Source organism: Coregonus lavaretus (assembly GCF_964263955.1).
Source record: "Coregonus lavaretus genome assembly, chromosome: 9".
Lineage (NCBI taxonomy): Eukaryota > Metazoa > Chordata > Actinopteri > Salmoniformes > Salmonidae > Coregonus > Coregonus lavaretus.
The window spans coordinates 38247845-38270687 of record NC_139996.1 but is presented as its reverse complement, the minus strand read 5'-3'; the positions used below and the strand labels follow the sequence as shown (position 1 = coordinate 38270687).

General features: G+C 41.9%; 1 protein-coding gene across 1 annotated transcript in view; it reads right to left on the bottom strand.

Annotated features, from left to right (window-relative positions):
- Window positions 1-22843, bottom strand: part of LOC311134779 (NT-3 growth factor receptor-like) — a gene marked incomplete at both ends in the record, with an annotated part of 273109 nt that overhangs the window by 115729 nt on the left and 134537 nt on the right. Inside the window, 6 exons of the mRNA XM_084168563.1 lie at window positions 10731-10833; window positions 11434-11512; window positions 15561-15864; window positions 20588-20729; window positions 21154-21296; window positions 21924-22078. Of these exons, the coding sequence (XP_084024689.1) occupies window positions 10731-10833; window positions 11434-11512; window positions 15561-15864; window positions 20588-20729; window positions 21154-21296; window positions 21924-22078 (926 nt within the window). The remainder of the gene's footprint in view (window positions 1-10730; window positions 10834-11433; window positions 11513-15560; window positions 15865-20587; window positions 20730-21153; window positions 21297-21923; window positions 22079-22843) is intronic.

Here is a 22843-nt window from a genome sequence, read left to right as displayed (position 1 = left end):
AACAAAACTTTTCTCTTTCGCCATTAGCAGTTAAAAGTCGTCTTCAGACAAACACTCAGTGATGAAGACCAGTCCGTGTGAGTGAGTGTCCCATGTCTGACTTGGAGATGTCCGTGGACAGTGAGTCCTTCAGATCTCTCTAGATGAGAGGGCCTGAGTGGTGTGGGACAAGGGCCTTCATCTGTCTATTCCCTTCTCTGTTTGAAGAGCATCTAAAGCTCTCTGCTTCTCACTCCGTCTGGACATGTTCCCAATAGAGAGAAAGCCTTTTACTTTGTCACGTTGGTGCTGAGAACAAGGGGAATCACTCTATAATTGATTTTCCATAGTTTTGTTCCATTTTCAGTTTCAAAGTGACAGGGTTTTGAGTTTAGCATGCCATTGAAAATGCATTTGGCAACTTTCACCTCACGCAAAACGCGTTCTCTCTTAAAAACGGACAAAAACAACAGAATCAAATGGAGTCGGACTGTTAGTCATATTTAATTCATAGACTTCACTATGTGCTTTCTTCATGTGCAGCTTCAGAGACATGCTTTCTTCATACATAGCCAGCTAAATAAGCATTTTACCATAACCAGATATTGGGTGTTAGAAATTCAACAACAAAAAAATCTTTGAATTTCCAGAGCTGATGCTCTGTCCCATAGGTTCTCTCTCTAGATCCTGCTGCCTTTCAAAACAGACCAGGGGAAACAGTCTGTAGGGCACTGGGTATACTGCACTATATGGCTGTTTTGCAGAACAAGAAAGTGTTTAAACATACGTTTAAGAGGTCCGTAATTATGTATATCTTTAAATTAGCAATTAAAATGGTAATGAACATCCAGCCAGGCTGTTTTCCTACAGGGAACTGGCATGGCTGTTTTCCATGTTATTCTGCTTTATTCTGTACTACTGTATTTTCTATATCTCTCTAGGACAAGGTCATTGAAAACCCAGCCATGATTCTGTGCACAGCAAACCAACCTCCTGTGGCCCATGGCCTTGTCTGTTGTATGTGAAGCACATCATTCTCTTTCTTTGATGGGAACTAAATTCATTTGGAATTAGATGCAATGTGGAGCATTAGGGAGTTAAATGGACTAATACACCACTAATAAGGGGTGGAGAATTAATGCTAAATCCTCTTCTTTGACCATTACATTGTCACTTATTCCAAGTGTGGACTTTTAAGTGAATGGAGAGCACAGCCATCATGTCATATTAACATGTATTACTGCTTACATATTATTTCTGTGGTGTTCTCTGAATAGAGTTTTTGTGTGTGAAAATAACACACAATCTCCAGTCCACCACAGGACGTTGGTGGCGCCTTAATTGGGGAGGACAGGCTCGTGGGAATTACTGGAGCAGAATGAGTGGAACAGTATCAAATACACCAATCACATGGTTTCCATATGTTTGATGCCATTCCATTCACTCTCTTCCAGCCATTATTATGAGCCGTCCTCCCGTCAGTAGCCTCCACTGCAGTCCACATACTGTTTTCCTTTCTCGCTGAGGTCCTATTTACAGAATGTGCATCCGGGCAGGGCTATGTTAATCTGTATGGATTTGAGTGAGATGTAGCAAGGTAGTGTGTGTGTGGATGGAGTAGGTAGGCAGGCTTCAGAGGTACCACTGCCAACACATTCCCAGCCAGTCTGCTGGGGGCTGGCATGGGGGCTGGCAGTGGCTTCCCACCCAGCTAACAGAGCAGGACCCTAAAGCTTCCACGCTGGCCTCTTTTCATATGGCCCTGTGTCTGCTGCTCTAGTGATTATGGAGCAATGCCCTGGTTGGTCGGTGTCTCAGCTAGCTGAATCACTCTCTGCTATTTCTAGGACAGGGACAGTGGAGGAGGGCCAGCGTCCCCAGGGCGTCTCTCATGCATCTTTAACTGGGATAAATAAGTAACGAGGGTGTTGAGGACTCCTGTTTTGTTTTCATCCGTGGCACAGATGGGTTTTGACAGATGGGAGGGAACGATCTGGGGCAATGGGGGAGAGAGAGGGCGGCACTGTTCAATCCCCTCTAAACCATTTCAAGGAAGCTTAAACTGCCAGACCATGTTGTTGAAATGATGGGGATGCCACCTTTAACTCAGATAAGCTGCCTTAAGCCAGGTGTATAAACAGGTATTCCAAAGGAAATACCTGCCACAAATCCTCCTTCCTCCTACAGTCTGAGAGGGCTGGCAAAGCCCGACTTAAAAAACGATGTAATAAATCTCTTGACTTAGTGCCTAACTTGAGTACTGGGTTAACTTAATTCTAATTAACTGAGCATTGAGATTGAGAATAAAGGAAAAAGGCACAATATAAAAATAAATACAAATGCATGAATATATCTGACTGCACATTATCACCATCATGTTACCATAATACGTTCTATCATTTTATCTCTGCATGAAACAAAGGATAGTCATTTGAAAGAGCATTTGGGTATGTACGTGGGTAGCTACTAGCTATGTTTAAAATGAAGTGTGTGATCGTTGGTATGCCTTACACAGAGCTGTTTGAATGGGCCACAGTCATGTATTCCAGTGATGTAGGACGATAGCATTCTAAGCAGTTCCCCTCAGACTCTGCAGTAGCGTGGCCAAAACCCAGCCAGTCATGAATGATATACTTTGCTTCACTGGTGTGTGCTAATCGCCCTTCAGCGGTACACAGGTAATGTTGCAAAGAGAAAGGGAAACCCTTGTGACAGATATGGGATCGGGGATGTCAGGGGGGAGGGCAGAGAGTGAGGACTACAAGAGCAGACAGGAGCAAAGAGCTGAGCTGCACGTTGGAGGGATGGAGGTAGGGTTGCTGCAGGGCACTCAGGCCTGAAAAAAGCTCAGTTAGTCACAGATGGACAAGACACAGCACTAGTATGAGTGTCAGGACTTAATCCTGTGTCTCTCTCCCCTCGCCAGTCGCTTCCCCTCTCCAGCAGCCCTGTCTGTTTCTGAATGCTGACACGCACACCCGCTCTCTCTGCAGACAGGTGCTCCTCTGGTCCAGCAGTGGGTCCAGTGAAGAGGGCTCGGGGGGCTCTCAAAATAGACAGGGACAAAAGACAACGCTGTTGAAGCCATCATGACTTCTTCCAATCAAATACTGTGCAACCAGCCTCGAACCACTGTGACACTGAGTGACAAGCCCACACAGCCACTAGTCGTAGGATACAGTGGATGGAAATCAGACTGTGCTATAGGGATTTATGGATTTCAGGGTGTGCTGCTAGAGAGACCCCTCTTTGTGTTGCAAAGACCCCATCTGTTGAGAACGGATCCAATATTTAAGAGCAAGCTGGACCTCTAATAATCTCCATTATTCTAAACAAATTGGACATATTTCATAAATAATCCCATAAGGTAAATGACATTACGTCTTGTGGTTTTAAAGTCAGACATTACTTAAAGCTTTCTGGACATCAAATAAGATTGAATATAGATAGAGGACCATTGCTTCAGAACAAAGATTCAATTTCCCCTTTTCGCAGGGAATTTGTTGTGGAAAGAAGTGTACTCACAGATGCCTAATGAAATCATTTGTCCACTGTCCGAGCCTATTTTCTTTAAAAGCCTCCTTTTCTGAGCTTTTCAAACTCAGTATCACCAGATGAATCTGTGCATGCCCTACAGGCAGAAGGTCTGACTCCATAACAGCACCAGCTCCCAGAAACATTACATTGGCACAGGGGTGGGTGGTTCTGGGATGGCTTATGTGGCACAATGGAAATGTACAGTAACAACAAGAACTGGTCTGGTCAGGTGCATCCTGTCAGTAAGAAATACTTATCATCCATTAGTTAGTTGCCTTTTAGAGCAAATTACGGGATATAAAGGTCTCAGAATAGTTGAATCCGTTGGGTCTATGCTGCCCTCTATAACATGGACTGCTCAGGAAAAGCATGTTCACGTGAACCATGCATACATTAATCATACCATAATACCTAGCACATGAATTGTGATTCCAGATTCACAATAATGAACATACTTTTCTGTCACACTCTTTACAGAAAAAGCACAGCTATGCACAACTATCCAGTTGTAAATGAAAATCCAATAGGTCATAGCGAAGCCAGCAGCCACTAAAGTGTGAATCATTACAGCACAACACATTGACTCTCCAGGCTGTTCAGACAGACAGACAGACAGACAGACAGACAGACAGACAGACAGACAGACAGACAGACAGAGAGAGAGAGGTTGGAGGTGGTTGCTACAGCCCTGGCATCTACAATCGATCACCGGTTACCACTCTGTCAATGGAAACAAATGAGGCCACTCAAGGCTCCCTCTCCCCATCTCCTGTTCATTGTCCTTCTCACAAAACCTGTAATTATAACCAGATACCTGCACTTAGAAATCAATCAAGCACTCTGGGGAGGAAGGAAAAAACTAAACATCATCCAGAAGATGTGCTGTAGTGTACTATAGCCTAGCGTTCAGGCCTGAGATGTGAGTAAATCAACCCGATGGAGTACAACATGTCACGGCGTCAGCCTGGAGTTTAATCTGGGTACTACAGGACCACTCTCCAGAGCTGAAGCCCTTCTGCAGGTTGAACCCCTGGACAAAAGAAATATGGACTAGAAGCAATTTAGAGAGGTCATCAGTCAATGGCCTTCGTATGAGCTTTGATCTAATGGGGAGTCTGTGGGAATTCTCCAAACCAACAGGGAATACAGATCAAATAGATTGTGTGGAATATTATATGACTGTCATTACAAGGTTGGTGTAGTTGATTGTGCCACGTATCTCCCCTCTACAGTATAGTGTATGCAGGGGAGACACTAGTTGTTTGAATTCAGTCCCTATCAATTGGCAGCAACAATTGTAGATATTCAATAATGGCATTGTTTTGATGCTCTTGCCCAGGTGGAGTAGAGCAATGAAGACACAGTGAAGAAAAAAGGGTCTTTGTAAAAACAGCATGAGAAAATAAGTCTATTTTTGTACATGTACATTGCTAGATTATTTCCTTTGAACCACAACACAAGTATTGAATAAATAAACAACATATTTAACTGGAGAGGGATAATCGAGCAAGCGTGTTTTAAAATGTCTAGTGAGTTCAACATTCTCATTAGCATATTGAACATTTTCGGCAAAACAATTCCCATTGTTGAATAATTACAGGCTTTATTATGTTATTGGTGCAACACATTGGTGTTAATTTTACCTTTATTTAACTAGGCAAGTCAGTTAAGAACAAATTCTTATTTACAATGACGGCCTACACCAGCCAATCCCGGACGACGCTGGGCCAATTGTGTGCTGCCCTATGGGACTCCCAATCACGGCTGGTTGTGATACAGCCTGGAATCGAACCAGGGGGTCTCAAGCACTGAGATGCAGTGCCTTAGACCGCTGCGCCACTCGGGAGCCCTTTTAATGTGTCAGTAATGGAGTTAATAACGTCAGTGAACAGCCATTGTTATCAAACAAAACAATCTACAGTACAGTCCATTTTACATTTACATTTTAGTCATTTAGCAGACGCTCTTATCCAGAGCAACTTACAGTTAGTGAGTTCATACATTTTCATACTTTTACCTAAGTATTCAAAAAGGACAAAGACTGAGAAACTAATAGCAGTATTTCAGAGCATCAATTCTGCATACTTTAAAATTGTCCAGATTATTCTCACACTCTCTAAAGTGGTGGAATTTTAACACAATGTAAAATATTTTAATTGATGTTAAATGTCATTCATCCTTATGAGAGGTGTTGTGAAGTTCAGATATTCACTCTGATGTCTGTATGTTGAAAGATCCACTGTATAGTCCAGTAGTGGTGCAGTCCAAATAGCAATACTGTGAGTGTATGTAGTAATGTCAGTTACAGGACGTCTGTCTGATTGATGAACGATGCTCTTGGTCAAGTCATGAAAGTGGGACAGTAAAACCAACGTCCACAGGAAAAGGCCTTGTCAGATTTATCCCGGGACATAAAGTGGGGTGGGACAGATGAGTCAGCTGTGTGTGCTGTCAAGTTCACCAGTACTCCAGTTTCTAGCACATTGGTGTGGCAAACACACACACACACACACACACACACACACACACACACACACACACACACACACACACACACACACACACACACACACACACACACACACACACACACACAGTCCTGTCTTCTCTGAAGTAAAAAGTAAGAAGTCCTATCCTATCAGTGTGAAGGTCCTGCTGTCAGATTTAAGACAGTAATAATGGGATCTCACAGTGAGCCCTCAGAGAAAGTTTAACACTAGAGAGAGAGGACCACTGCTACTGTGGAATGAGAATAAACTTAGAGGAGAGGGTATTTTAAATGTGCCCTGCGGTCTGGTCTAACATTGCCATGCAGGGGGAGTCCTGATAAGACTGAGATGGTATGGACACACAGCTCACACCAACCATGCCTTTCAGCTAAGGCCAGCCACACAACTAGACACAGAGCACATGAGGAGACCAAGTAGAGATTGCTGCTTTACCGCCATATAAACTGTGGGCATAGAAACACGGTCATCCACTGATTCTACTGCACCTGCAAAAAAGGTCTCCTTTGTAAAACAGTGTTGGGTTGTAATGTTGTTAAGATGTTGTATTAGCCAAGCTTTCAGTTGCTTCTCCAGGATGGCCTTTCAGTCGCCACATGAGTAGATTACTGTTATTTACGCTTCACTTCATATGAACAACTCTCATTCATTCCACTGGACCGCGACCAAAAGAATGAAATGAAGTCTCAATACTTTGTCTAGAAACAGGTTTCCTCAACACTCTTGCCAGGACTCTGGAACAGAAAGGACCACTGTTTGGGGGGAAAAGGATGAAGAAGAAAATAAACTTCTCAAGGGTGACACAATGAATGCTTTTTATGGCCAGACTATTCTCCTCCCGAAGTCAGTCGGCATTCCAAAGGCTCTTTCTTAAGGCAGGGCATAAAAAACATGCCAAAGCACATTTGTGAGCTTCCTTGCTCTCCTTCCAGTCTTAATACCACATGCCAATCAGCCAGAATTACCATGGAAACAACAACATGGCAGACATGCTCAGAGACTCAGGGAGAATGGCTGATTCTGTTCCTGCCTACCTTTCTCTAATACCCTGTATTCACACAGGGGGAAGTGGTATGACCAACCAGCTAACCAGGGACATATGAGGACTCCCAATCAGACTAACCAGCTAACCGGGGACATATGAGGACTCCCAATCAGACTAATCAGCTAACCGGGGACATATGAGGACTCCAAATCAGACTAACCAGCTAACCGGGGACATATGAGGACTCCTAATCAGACAAACCATTTAAAGGTAAATAACACCCAAGCTAACCCTCAAGACTCCCCTTTGCTTACGGTTGCCAAATGGTCTGCATGCAGCCAGGATGTGTCTGTGCGAGAGAGAATGAGGCCTGGGGATGCATGTAGAGCAGCGGAACTAGGAGACATTGTGTGTCTGCATGTAAACAGCTGGAGAGTAAAGCAGCCGGAACGGGTGGAAGCGGCTGCTCCCTCCCTCCTGCAGTACCTTTACCGTCAGCACTTTGCCTTCCGACGTCCGCAACTATCTCACTCTCTCTTCCCTCCATTTATTTTCTAAAATTCCACATCCGATGATATCAGCTTAATCTGCTTTGAATTACCTTGGTTAAAAAGGATTGATAGAGCTTTCCGTTGTTGTCAAACAGAGGGAGAGGAAACACAGAAGAGGAAGGGGGCAGGGGAAGAGAAGAGATGGAGTGGGGATAGAGCCAGGAGGAGGAGAAAAAACCCCCGTGGGAACAGGAGTGAAATAGAGAAAGTCAATGGAGATGGCGAAGTGCCAAGGCAAGCAGTCAGCCAGCGGTACATGCATTCATTAGAGGACTACAGGCTTCATTTGGAGGCCTGGGGGTATTCTAATGTTGTTAACATCAGATACAGGGACTGATTACTTTCCACTTGATGATGAAAGACACAGGCCTCCAGACGGACATAAGGGAGAAAAGCAATGCATTAAAACATCCCTTTGATATGTGTGTGATTGTGGCAGCAATTCCATAATTGCTACATGCTTACACACGAATGTCCTATGCATGGCATATTCGAATGTGAGATATGGTGTCATTATCTGTATTAAGGTTAAACACTTTAAAAACACTAAGGGCACTAGAACAGTCTGCAGCACCCGGCCTCACCCTACTAGAATCTGAAGTCAAATGTCTACTATTTGCTGATGATCTGGTGCTTCTGTCACCAACCATGGAGGGCCTACAGCAGCACCTAGATCTTCTGCACAGATTCTGTCAGACCTGGGACCTGACAGTAAATCTCAGTAAGACAAAAATAATGGTGTTCCAAAAAAGGTCCAGTTGCCAGGACCACAAATACAAATTCCATCTAGACACCGTTGCCCTAGAGCACACAAAAAACTATACATACCTCGGCCTAAACATCAGCGCCACAGGTAACTTCCACAAAGCTGTGAACGATCTGAGAAACAAGGCAAGAAGGGCATTCTATGCCATCAAAAGGAACATACAATTTGACATACCAATTAGGATCTGGCTAAAAATACTTGAATCAGTTATAGAACCCATTGCCCTTTATGGTTGTGAGGTCTGGGGTCTGCTCACCAACCAATAATTCACAAAATGGGACAAAAAACGAATTGAGACCCAAATAATGCATGCAGAGCAGAATTAGGCCGATACCCGCTAATTATCAAAATCCAGAAAAGAGCCATTAAATTCTATAACCACTTAAAAGGAAGCGATTCCCAAACCTTCCATAACAAAGATGAACTTGGAGAAGAGTCCCCTAAGTAAGCTGGTCCTGGGGCTCTGTTCACAAACACAAACAGACCCCACAGAGCCCCAAGACAACAACAACAACACAATTAGACCCAACCAAATCATGAGAAAACAAAAAGAGAATTACTTGACTCATTGGAAAGAATTAACAAAAAAAAAAGAGCAAACTAGAATGCTATTTGGCTCTAAACAGAGAGTACACAGTGGCAGAATACCTGACCACTGTGACTGACCCAAACTTAAGGAAAGCTTTGACTATGTACTGACTCAGTGAGCATAGCCTTGCTATTGAGAAAGGCCGTCGTAGGCAGACCTGGCTCTCAAGAGAAGACAGGCTATGTGCACACTGCCCACAAAATGAGGTGGAAACTGAGCTGCACTTCCTAACCTCCTGCCAAATGTATGACCATATTAGAGACACATATTTCCCTCAGATTACAGAGATCCACAAAGAATTCGAAAAAAAAAAAAAATAATTTGATAAACTCCCTTATCTACTGGGTGAAAAACCACAGTGTGCCATCACAGCAGCAAGATTTGTGACCTGTTGCCACAAGAAAAGGGCAACCAGTGAAGAACAAACACCATTGTAAATACAACCCATATTTATGTTTATTTATTTTCCCATTTGTACTTTAACTATTTGCACATTGTTACAACACTGTATATATACATACATAATATGACATTTGAAATGTCTTTATTCTTTTGGAACTTCTGAGTGTAATGTTTACTGTTAATATGTATTGTTTATTTCTCTTTTGTTTACTATCTACTTCACTTGCTTTGGCAATGTTAACATACGTTTCCCATGCTAATAAAGCCCTTACATTAAATTGAATTTAATTTAATTGAGAGAGGGGGGAAGAGAGAGAGAGAGAGAGAGAGAGAGAGAGAGAGAGAGAGAGAGACTGGGGAAAGAGAGAGAGCGAGACAGAGAGAGAGGTTGTCTAAATCCCCCTAAGCTATGTCTACACAAAATGGCACCAGGCAATGCACAACCATCAGCCAAAGCCAGCAGGTGTTACCAGAAACACTGTAAACACTGTCATACAGTTTATAACAGCAGCAAAGCCAATACCTGAGACAGGGCTGTTCCAGGGGAAGGGACAGGGCATGAAGCCGAGAGAGAGGTGGTTACTACTACTGCATCACCATCACCCCCTCCTGCTGCAGTCAGAGAGAGGACCAAGCCCAACACGGCACACAGCGGAACCAGCTGCATCAGCCACCAGAAGACAGTGATAAGTAGTGCTTGGACATGACTCAAGAAATATAAGCTTAGGCTGCACTGAGCCATATTTGGAATTGGTTGGCATAACTGACACTCCTGCAAACTCATTCTTCACAGGGATCAAATCTGCAATATGGCAAGCGTCACCCCCACCTTCGCCTGCCTGCCCACATACCAAGACAAGCACTAGATCAAATAAAGTGTAAGTAGCGATACTGTTTTGTGCTGCATGCAGATGAGAAAGTGGACTGTGCATACAGAGTATGGCAGTGGTATTCAAAGTCAGGGTCGCGGCCCCAAGTGGGGTCGCCATGGAACTGCAATGTGGTCGCCCCAAAAAATTGTAAATAATCATGGGACAATATACAAACGTTTTTGAGAAAGTTAATTTGAAAAATACATTTTATTGAGTAAATATATTTATTGGTTTCTTTTCATTTTGATAAGAGATTAAAATGCAATGAATTGAAGTTTATTTGTTGATGTAAAAATCTAAATCTACCGACTTTAAGAGAAATTCTTTGGGAAAAAATGGGGGACAAAATGGGGTCCCCACTGAAAACGTAGAAATACCACTGGTGTATGGCATAGAAAGATAACACAACAAGGTATTTGACATGAAAGTGACAAAGAGGCACAAACCTAGTATAATGTCTTATTTTGACAGCTGAGGCACTACCTAAGAAAATAATTTCCAAATGATAACTTCCTTTCAGAAGAACACTGAGTGCTTCTTACCTTTCATTCCAAACTTTGAACGTCGGCCATATTTGTTGATGAGAACAAACAGGACAACAAGAAGGACACATGCGAATCCAGCAAGGCCCACAGCAATAGACACCTGGAAGAGGACAAGACAGGGCTTAGTGAGAGTAAGTCTCACAATAAAGATATCTACCTCAAAAAAACTGAATAGCCAACAGTCATGAAGCCTAAATGCGGGGCTTGTGAAAACTTGATTAGTAGTGCAATGTATTACTGAAAATTGCCTCTATACATTTCCCACTGGCAATAACAAAGAGAAATCAAAAAGGAGAATCCCAAAATGAAGTTATAGTGAGAGAAAGACTCTCATACAGTATAATTAGGACCTCCAAACAATTGGAAGTCTTCTCCCCTCCCATGTCACTGCTCTCTTCCCCATTAAAACCTTAAAATGAGGAAATAATCTCTATACAGTCAATTACAGCACAAAGATGAGCAAAATTACATTTTTAAGAAGTTGTTAAACACAGTGGCCACAATGGAAAAGGCATATAGGAGAGAGCTACAAAGCGAGCGACTGAAAATGAAAAGAAATGGATTAAAATAGCTCAAACTAAAGCCTCTTTTTTGTTGGTGTTCCCAGGAAAAAGAAGAAGTTGATGTACTGTATACAGGCTGTATCTCCACTAGGTCTGAAAAACCACTTAGTACAGCACCACAGTGTTCTCAAACTCACCCCGAACGTGTCCTCCTCAGGCCTGTGTGTTACGGTGATGGTCGGTGTTGGAGTCCCTGTGATGAAGAGAAAATAAACACTATTTATGAAAGTACTGACTGAAAACCTACAGTTACATGTGCAGTATATCCTGAAACCTAATATGCAGTCTACACAATCATTCTGAACAACTAGCCATAGGCATAGAGATGAACATAAAGAGTAGTAATCCATGATGGGAGGGGAGAAGGGTGGGTATGTAACAGATCAAAGAATTACAGCACACACCCACATTTCTTGCAGCTAACTGATGTTATGGTTAATGCTTTGTAAACTGTGTAGAGTCAGTTGGGTTGTTGCCCTTCACAGGTCTGCTTCCATTTCTGATACAATGAGACCTTTTCAAGTCTCTCCTCATCTGTATCCACTTCTATGGAGACACTAATGCCCCTGGGTTGCCCTCCCATCATGCTCTCTGCTAACAGGCCGCGGTGCGAAGCAGTGTGGTGTAGCGGAACGGAACAGAAAAGAACAGAACAGCACTGGGTGTTTCTGACGAGCCCGTCTGTTCTGCCCACCCTCTTCCTTCCTACCACCAAGTGGACTCATCCAACATCATTTTGAGCCCTGACAGTAACAATCTGTCACTCTCTCCCTTACGCGTTCAGGATTTATAATGCGTGGAAAATCCCAATGAAGCTCTGGCGTGATGTCAATTTGAGGGCCTGGGGATGAAGGTCAGTGGCTGTGCTTGCCTCTACATTTACCTCCTAAATTAGAACAGATTAAAGACTAAATGAGCCTGTTGGTCCTCCAATGATAGAGGTGTCTAGCTGTAACCTTGAGTCTTACCCAGCTAATGTAGGCAGTATATGGTGGCAACAACTTTTTGGAATTAGGGTAGTGAATATCAGAAGATTAAATGACATCAAATGTAAGCTCCCATGACCTTTTTGTCACTCTGCTTATTAAATAGATGTCATGGTACTATTTATGTAATGGTGCTATTTACATATCTCATGGTACTATTTCTTGTTGACTGTCTGAAAAGAAGAATCACTTACCATAACCCCTAGAGTCGTTTTAATCACCATTTTATTCAGTTTAATCTGTGTGTTTGAGCTAGAGACTTCTGGGTTCTTGCATATCATGGTACTATTAATGTCATGGTACTATTTCTTGTTGACTGTCTTCTAAGTCACTTACCATAATCACCATAATCTGTGGGAAAAGAAGACAGAAAAGGAGTCATCAGTGGCGTGTTCAACCAATGTGTATATGTACAGGGCATGTTCAAAGAAGAACACCAAGTTTTTACTCTCCACTGTTAAAATAGAAAGACTCAAACCACTATCATTGTGTAGTAAAACCATGCCAAGTAGTGCACCTAAGCTGAGATCTGGAGGGTGTTTGAATGTAAACAAAATGAAGGTGTTATGATACACTGAACGTATTTAAAAACAGAATGGAAGTAGTCTGAAACAGCGAAAGTGGTTCTTCAATCTGAATCATTGTGTTTTTAAGAGAGTGTTGTGAAAACACTTTTTGGTGTTTCAGTATATATAAAAGGCAGCACCAAAACACACAAAAAATGTTTTGGCAGACTGTCTCTCATATAATCAAATGCTTTTAAATTGCATATGGTTAATAGCATAAATATTGATTGATTATAAATATTTATTGCATTTTCAGTGAATATTTTATTTAACACTTTAAGGAAGACACTGGGAATGTAATACTTTTCCTGAGGTAGAGTTTGGCACTAATTATTGGCCACAGTTGCCAGGCAACTTTGTGAGATTATAAATAATTTTACAATCAAAATATTTAGGGCTATGTAAGTTAAAGCAGAGGTAACATGTATAAAGTGGGCCTTCATCACTGGTATTCATGTGAGAAGGTGGATGTAAACCTGGGTCCCCTGCTTGTGAAAACACTGTCTTGGTCCACTCAGCCAGTCTTCAGTACTAAACTGTTGTGCTGAACCACCTTTGTTACACTGAGCACATGTGGCCCGATTCAGACATGAGATAAGTGGACTTAACATGGACTCAATACAACATTTACTACAGTCCATGTTTAATCCATTTATCTCAAGTCTACATAGGGAGAATGTTTTTTCGAGAAATTCTACCTTTATTTTTTCATACCTTCATATCGGAAGACAAATGTTTGGATTAAAGTAAAATGTGAACTTCAAACATTTTGCTGCTGTACTGTTCATAATTCATCCAGTCTGAAGCATGGAGGTGGAGAGAGGGCATTCCTGGCAGGTGTGCCCTCTAGCAAACTCTATGGTCAAATACTTAAAACCGGCAAGTTTACAGGCGCCTCCCCTGTATTCGGGTCCTTCACGAACTCAGACAGGTGAGAGCACATGCAAACGCTCAAATGAAACTCTCCAAAACAATCCAAGAAAGTATGTGTCAATGAAAATGTGAGAACACAATGGTAGAAGGAAGAAGAAGGAAAAGGAATTCACTCAATAAGAACTTTTGTTTTGTGTAGCATTTCAGCCACTAATGCTAATAGTCCAATTCAAACAGCCATTTTGATTCATTGTTCAGTTTTCTTCTTACTACACGTACTGTAAGAGCAGGGAATATACAATAAGAGACTCCCATTTACAGTATTTGGAAACTCCAGAAGAAGGGATCTAGTTCTGCACTAAACAGGATTCGAAAAATCACCATAGTGTTTTCATCCTTTTCCAGGTTAGTGCTCCCGTCTCAGGCAAGGTGTTACACAACTCTTGATTATGTGGTGTTATAACACACCATGTCATGTTTCAGAACACCTCAGGATTAATGTTTCAGTACACCTTAAATCTGTCCCAATACCCTCACAACCATGTGTTTCAATACTCCAGCAAAGTTAAGGTTTTGTCTCCTTTAAGGTGCTGGCAGCTCAGTTACCATTAGTTTTAGTGTTACAAAGCACTTCATTTTAACAGTGTACTACTGGTCAGCAAATATATCTAAGTGTGTTTACTGGGTTTCCACACTTGAAAACAAGGATGGTCCAACTTGGGTTGTCATGGAGTTACAGTCAAACCTTAAAACTTCTCCTGTCTCGTTACTGTGCTCCCCACTGCCTATGAACCTTAGCATCCATGTTTTGAATCCCATTATCAAGGACTCCCTTAAAATCTGGTCCCAATTCTGAAATCACTTTAGTCTTAAGCAAGCTAGTTGCTTCTCCCCGCTAATCATCTTTTCCCAGTGTCGCAAAACTGCATTCCAGTTCTGGCATAGGATGGTCTGGTATTTTTTAGTGACTTCCTAGTTGATAACACATTTGCCTCATTCATTTGCCTCAGCCCTTAACTGGGGTCGGGGTGTGCACCCCTTTGTGCCTGGACCAGGATTGAGGGGAACTGTTATAGGCCAAATGTTGTTGGAGCTGCTAACAGAGAACAACATTTCATCCTACATTCTTGTGAGCATTGCTGTTGTAATTACCATTGTATTACTATTGTTATTATTTATTGCTATTAATTCTTAATTTTGTATCTGTTATTGATTATTTGTTTTTTGTGCTGTCTTGGTATGATGCCTTGGTGGGATGGGTGGGGGATGAAGGACTGTTGTCTATGTTTTCAAATGAGAAAATCTACAAATAAATGATTTTTTTCTAATTATAAATGATTTTGATTTTGATATAAATGATTTTCTAGAATTATCAAACTTCGGGGCGGCAGGTGGCTTAGTGGGTAAGAGCGTTGTGCCAGTGAACGAAAGGTCGCTGGTTCTAATCCCCGAGCCGACTAGGTGAAAAAATCTGTTGATGTGCCCTTAAGCAAGGCACTTAACCCTAATTGCTCCTGTAAGTCGCTCTGGATAAGAGCGTCTGCTAAATGACTAAAAATGTAAAAATGTAAATGTAAAGAACACAGAGTAACATTCCCAATGAGATCTTATCACCTCTAAATAAATCCCCTTTATTAATAGAGGTGTGACAGTGAGAGAGACTGTTTCTATATTCATCAGTGAACCCGTTAATAAGACCGTAACACTTAACAGTTTTAGCTCTGCTGCGCCGATCCACTGATCCATGCAATATCCTGTTGGACTAATGAAAGGTCACAGGCATAAAGCTACTATATACCTGTACCACTATATATAGCTACTATAGCTAGTCAAATATACCTACCATCTGAAAACGGGGCATTGAGGAAGTGTCCATACACCGTCTTGGTGGTGACTCCTAGGAAGTTGCTAGCCTCCAGAGTGTAGTTGCCGTTGTTGTGGTGCGTGGGGTCCTTAAAGTTGAGGCATCCCTCCAGGTAGTCCTGGTAGGTATCCATCTCAGTGCGGATGTAGTCACTGGGGGGGATCTCCTTGTCCCGGTGGAACCAGCGCAGGGTGGGCTGGGGGTTGCCGCGCACTGTGAACTCTATGCAGGTTTCATGGCGACGCTCGGGCTCGTCTAGCTTCAGGATGGTGGGGGGGACTGTTGGGAGGGAGGACAGACAGGGGGAGAGGAGTTTCCACGTATGTCAGAGATGTATTATTCAATGTGTCAGCATCATGACATGTGACACACACAATCTTCTAGTTACGCTCTGTACCAATGTTCAGGGGTCTGACTTGTTATTTCTTGTTTGTCTGTAGAGACTGAGTGGTTTGAAGGCCAGCAGTATAAACAGTGTTTCTTTTATCTTTGAAGCTCCTGCTAGGACGTGGCTGCTGACCACAGGAACATTGGGTTGTCTCCAGGCTTTTGGTTGAGTGGACACATCAACTCTGAAGGATGGCATCCAGAGGCAGTAAAAATATCACACCTCATAAATGCACCCACCATATACTGTAACTCCACATCCATGGTCGGTATGTTAAAAGATAGCTAACCATCTGAAATTACAGGGCTGTAAATGTGCCATACTGAGCTCACATAAAGCATCAATCATATTTTGATTCACTGTTAATTCGGCTAATATACACATTATGAGACCATGCCAATTTCCTCATTGTTAGTTAATGCAAGGTAAAACGAAGGGGGTCTCTGTGAAAACTGAGTGCTTGAGAGAGAGGGGGGAGAAAGAGAGAAAAAGACAGAGAGAGAGCGTAAGAGAGCTTAAGAGAGCGTAGGAGAGAGAGAGACTTGAGTTTGCGGATCTCTGGCAATCAATACTGTATGTATTGGGTACGGGGAAAACAGTGTTACACCCCTGTTGCAAACACCCGTCAGTATGAATGTAAATGCAGGAGCAACAAAGAATTATCATATTACCCTGTAATGGTATCCAGCTGATGGAAACAGTGTGGTCTAATAAAGGAGGTTTTTGGTTGCTAAGGGAAAACAGACTGTAAGTCTGGGCCAGATAAATGTCCACCATACTAACAATCAAATGCTTTAGAAGAAAAAAAGAAAGAAGCGTTTGGGAGTTTAACTGAAAAGAATGACGGATCTTAAATGGTTCTTCCTCAGTTCCTAAGGTTTTTTGAAGAACTCTTGCCTGATAAAGAACCTTTGAGTTCTTCAGAATTCTAAAAGGTTCTTGAAATGTATGGAAGCCTGCAGATGTCCCTTTAATATCACACAGAAAATTGGCCAGTGTTAATTAGTGATGATCTTTTTGTGTAACATTTCTAGTGTTGATTGAAGAGTTAAATCAACACTGTAAAGAGTTAAATTAACACTCAGTGGTGTAAAATAACCCCAGTGTTGGTGTTAATAACCAGAGTTGAACCAAAACCATGCTCATCAATTTCATATTTCCCAGCATTCTCTATTACAGGTTGATGTTTAGAATTGTTTGTTTCAATATCTATGTTTTTGCATGTACATTGATTGATTAATTCATCTTTTGCTACTGAAATATAAATAACGTAAATGTTTCTAAACTTATCCAATCATTTCATTTTAATGACAACATATTCACTTAATATCTCACTTGTTGAAGCAGGAGTGAAAATGAATGAATGCAACAACCATGTCTCTGTCTCTAGCAAACACAGTCATGGGTGGTACTGGTAACTCTAAAATTCACTCTAAAGACACCCTGGGAAATATGCAAATAAGGCTTAAAACCCTACAGCAGGGCTATTCAATTCCGGTCCTGGAGGGCCAAAACATTTCTGGTTTGGGATTTTTGTATGGTTCTTCAAAGAACCATCCCATTTATGGTTCTTCAGAGACCCTACAATGATTCCCTTATGGCATCGCTCTCAAGAACCTTATTTGGTTCCCAATTTTTTTAAAGAGTATTCTATGAAAACAGTGTTTTGTAATGATCATAGGAACATCATGCCAACACAAAGTGTTGAACTATAGTGGAGTGAAAATCAAACTGACAGCAATTATTTCCTGGCTTGACTGTCAGTTAGTCTAACTAATCACCACAGCTGTTGACTCTCTGTTTTAAGGCATTTCCAACAGACAAGCCAAGTGGCTGTTGGGATGATTGGCAATTACCAAGAAAACCAAAAGACCATGTGGTTTCATAAAGAACATCACAAACAAAAACAAATGGCTTTGCAGTGCTGCACCAGTGCACCGCCACTGAATAACTAGCAGGACCTTCCAGATGTTTCCCAACGGACAGGGTCAGAGCTCCCCTCTCCTCGCTCTGCTGGAAAGCAATCACACACATTATGTGATGAAACATTCTTTAAATCTCTGTCATCTTTCACGGAAAGGACCACTGCCTTCTCATCGATGAACTATCCACATTCAAGGAAACAACCCCCCAGCTCGCAGGGATCAATATTCAACACAATGACCTCTCGGCGCTGACAGAATGTAGAGGATAGAACGCATGACAATACTGATAGAATGGATAAGTGTAGGCTTAGTTATATACAGTGGCTTGTGATAGTATTCACCTCACTTGGCATTTTTCCTATTTTGTTGCCTTACAACCTGGAATTAAAATAGATTTTTGGGGGGGTTGTATCATTTGATTTACACAACGTGCCTACCACTTTGAAGAACATGCCTACCACAAACAAGAAATTACAAAAAAACTGAAAACTTGAGCGTGCATAACTATTCACCCCCCCCCCCCCCCCCCCCCATTCAAGAATTTCCCTGTATTTAGCGGCATCCATCATTCCTTCAATTCTGACCAGTTTCCCAGTCCCAGCTGATGAAAAACATCCCCACAGCATGATGCTGCCACCACCATGCTTCACTGTGGGGATGGTGTTCTCGGGGTGATGAGAGGTGTTGGGTTTGCGCCAGACATAGCGTTTTCCATGATGGCCATAAAGCTCAATTTTAGTCTCATCTGACCAGAGTACCTTCTTCCATATGTTTGGGGAGTCTCCCACATGCCTTTTGGCGAACACCAAACGTGTTTGCTTATTTTTTTCTTTAAGCAATGGCTTTTTTCTGGCCACTCTTCCATAAAGCCTAGCTCTGTGGAGTGTACGGCTTAAAGTGGTCCTATGGACAGATACTCCAATCTCCACTGTGGAGCTTTGCAGCTCCTTCAGGGTTATCTTTGGTCTCTTTGTTGCCTCTCTGATTAATGCCCTCCTTGCCTGGTCTGTGAGTTTGGGTGGGTGGCCCTCTCTTGGCAGGTTTGTTGTTGTGCCATATTCTTTCAATTTTTTAATATTGGATTTAATGGTGCTCCGTGGGATGTTCAAAGTTTCAGATATTTTTTTATAACCCAACCCTGATCTGTACTTCTCCACAACTTTGTCCCTGACCTGTTTGGAGAGCTCCTTGGTCTTCATGGTGTCACTTGCTCGGTGGTGCCCCTTACTAAGTGGTGTTGCAGACTCTGGGGCCTTTCAGAACAGGTGTATATATACTGAGATCATATGACAGATCATGTGACACTTAGATTGCACACAGGTGGACTTTATTTAACTAATTATGTGACTTCTGAAGGTAATTGGTTGCACTTGATCTTATTTAGGAGCTTCATAGCAAAGGGGGTGAATACATATGCACACACCACTTTTCCGTTATTTATTTTTTTAGCATTTTCTTAAACAAGTTAATTTTTTTCATTTTGGACTATTTTGTGTATGTCCATTACATGAAATCCAAATAAAAATCCATTTAAATTACAGGTTGTAATGCAACAAAATAGGAAAAACGCCAAGGGGGATGAATACTTTTGCAAGGCACTGTAATGGATAGGGTAGAATAGATAGGAGTAGTAATAGAATGGTGAGAATATAATAGATAGGCGTACTGATTGAATGGATAGGAGTAGTTATAGAATGGATAGGAGTACTTATAGAATGGATAGGAGTAGTTATAGAATGGATGGGAGTAATTATAGAATAGATAGGAGTACTTATAGAATGGATAGGAGTAGTTATTGAATGGATAGGCTAGAATGGACAGAATAGCATGGATAGGAGTACTTATAGAATGGATAGGAGTAGTTATAGAATGGATAGGAGTAGTTATAGAATGAATAGGAGTAGTTATAATCTATAAGAGGGAGTTTAAGTTCAGTAGTCAGGCATCATCATGCAAGGGAGGTTGCTTGTTCCTTAATGAGGCATTTTACACATATATAATCCCACTAGTCTACATTATAGGAGAATGTCCATGTAAATGTAAATTATATGCATATAAAGAATGCATGGCAGCATTTACATAAAATAAAAGACAATTAAACAACTAATTAAAAGGGAAATCTGCAGTTGCTACATCCAATTATTTACCTATAAATTAATCATATATACCCATTAATTATTGTAGAATATAACTTATAAATGCCTCATGAGCTTAGTTCAACTATAGTACCCCTATCAGAACCCTAAATATAAGCTTGTTTTACTCCAATGTTTGTAAACAAAGTCAATGTAAGCAAACACTATATAGCCTCAAAACATGGTTAAAACATTCATTTTTATATCATGGATGGTCAGTCCTTGCATCCTATGAGAGTGGTTACATTTCTCCAGCCCCATCCCTCAGCTTTTTACTGAAACGGGTGGGAGGACGCTTTGTTATTGTTTCAGCTGCAGATTGCCGCTTTAACTGCATTTAAAATCTAAGTAGTGTTGTAACAAGGTGCCTGACCTCTGCAGCATTCATGGGCTGGCTGTGAGCTGAATATTGGTGTTATCTGTTGGTACATTGGCCTCTGAGCTGAATATTGAGCTGAATACTGTCATCAAACAGCAAACACTTGAGAGTGTTTGTGCTCTGCAATTTGATGAATACAACTTTGAACTTGAACTAGTTATTGGTAGCTACGTACAATGGACAGTGAGCTGAATGGAGGCGTTGGCCATCCCCACTTTGTTCTCTGCTATACAGGTCAGCATGTAGAAGTTGTCATCACGGCTCACGTTGACCAGGGTCAGGTTGATGGAGTGGACATTGGGCCAGTACACGTTGGACTGGACAGAGCAGGAGAGAAAGAGAAGTGAGTGATACTGTAGGAGAAATATAGTGTATAGTGGCAGACAATTCTTACTCAGGATTTCAGATATAATTCTCTGTATAAAGCAGTTTAACTACATTTTAAGAGTTTCAGAAAGCTGTGAAATCACAAGCACACAAACACAGTTGGTGTCAGTTCCATTTAATTTCCTCAATTGGACATAGAATTTATCTTCATAGCACAACAACAGAATTCCAGAATTGCCTGGAATCTAAGTAAAATGGACCCCAAAGTTGTACTGTAGCTAACACAAACTCCAAGGTCACAAGCCAAGTTGTTTCCTGCAGCTACCTAGACACAAAGCACAATGGTACGACCATTACAACGAAGAATAGCTCAGTGCTTTGTGGGTCCCTTTGTGTTTGTCCTGGCTAACCCACCTGGTGAGTATTGATGGAGTGGAGGTCATTGACGGTCCAGTCCACCTCAGGGAGGGGGGATCCAGATCCATTACAGGTGACGGTGACTCTGTCCCCCTCAATCACTGTGAGATTATAGTGGGTCACACTGATGTCCGGCAAGTCTGGTGGGGCGAGGCAGAGAGGCAGAGAGGGAGGCAGAGAGAGCGCGCGAGAGAGAGCGCGCGAGAGAGAGCGCGCGAGAGAGAGAGAGAGAGAGAGAGAGAGAGAGAGAGAGAGAGAGAGAGAGAGAGAGAGAGAATACAATAGCAGCTAGACACAGCACACTTGAAATTCTGACTGAGACACTTTGAGCTATTGTGAATTCTATTTGGGAGAGGGAAAGGAAGGAATAAGCAGAGTTTCAGAACAGTGAGTTGTCATCACTCTTTTTGGCCGGCTCTCATGAGATAAGTTACATCAGGCGTTTAGGTCATTCTTATGACAGTGATGTGTATAGCCTAAACACTAGGCACAGACGCAATTTAAATGTCTACTTTTGATTTATATTTGGTTGAGTTGTCAACTAACGTGAATTCAACGTTAGTTGACAATCCATGTCAATGGATTTAGGTTAAAAGGGGTGAAAAAAACTTTTTGCAAATCCAATCAGTTTTCCACATTGATTCAACAACATCAGATATATATTTTTTGTTGAAATGATGTGGAAACAATGTTGATTCAACCATTTTTTTCAACCATGGGATGATTGAGGAGTGTAGAGGGGGGATCATGGCGGTGGTGGCTCGTACCACAGAGGGAGATATTCATAGTCTGCAGAGGGATCTTGGAGGCTCCGTTGTTGCAGAATAACTGCTGGGTGTGCAGGCCAGCCTCCCCTCGCTGCTGCCACAGCTGAATCCAGCGGATATCACAGCCACACTCAAACACCACTTCTTCCAGCCTCCTGTTAGAGAGAGAGCGAGAGAGAGAATAAGAGAGAGAATAAGAGAGAGAAAATATACAATATATGTTGAGAAACAACACAATGCAACTGTGGTCATTTATAGTACAGTCAGAAGTAGGTGAAGGACATTTTTATCGTCCAGCCCAGCCTCAAATATTAATCACATCATGCCTGGGGAGGAACTGGAGACATTCCATCTCATCTCCAGGTCAGGCTGGGCTAACCGTACCGTGTGACTGGGGCTGGGAGCGGGTGAACATGTGTGTAGGCTGTTTTGCTCTACGACGCCCACAAGCCTCACGAGACACATCTGAAGGTAAACCGGTATTAGGAGGAAAACATTTATGGAAGTGAATTGGGCATTTCCATGTCAAAGGTCATTCCCGGTAAAAAAAAAGTGTTGTTATTTTTCCTGAGCTTTCTTATATCTCATAGATATAGGACAGACAATTGAAAACATACTTCCTTTGATTTATTTTTGCCATGTATGCATTTCTATGGGCTAATATCAGTAAGGCCAAATTCAATGTTTCATCAAATCATTTGTCAATAACAAAATATATACCTACAGAGGTCCTAAAATTCAGAATCAATTATCTTAATGATCCATGTGTCACGCCCTGGCTCTGGGGACTCTTTAATGTTGAGCCAGGGTGTTAGTTTCTATGTTGTAGTTTCTATGTGTTTATTCTAGATCGTTTAGATCTATGTTGGCCAGGGTGGTTCCCGATCAGAGGTAGCTGTTGCTCGTTGTCTCTGATTGGG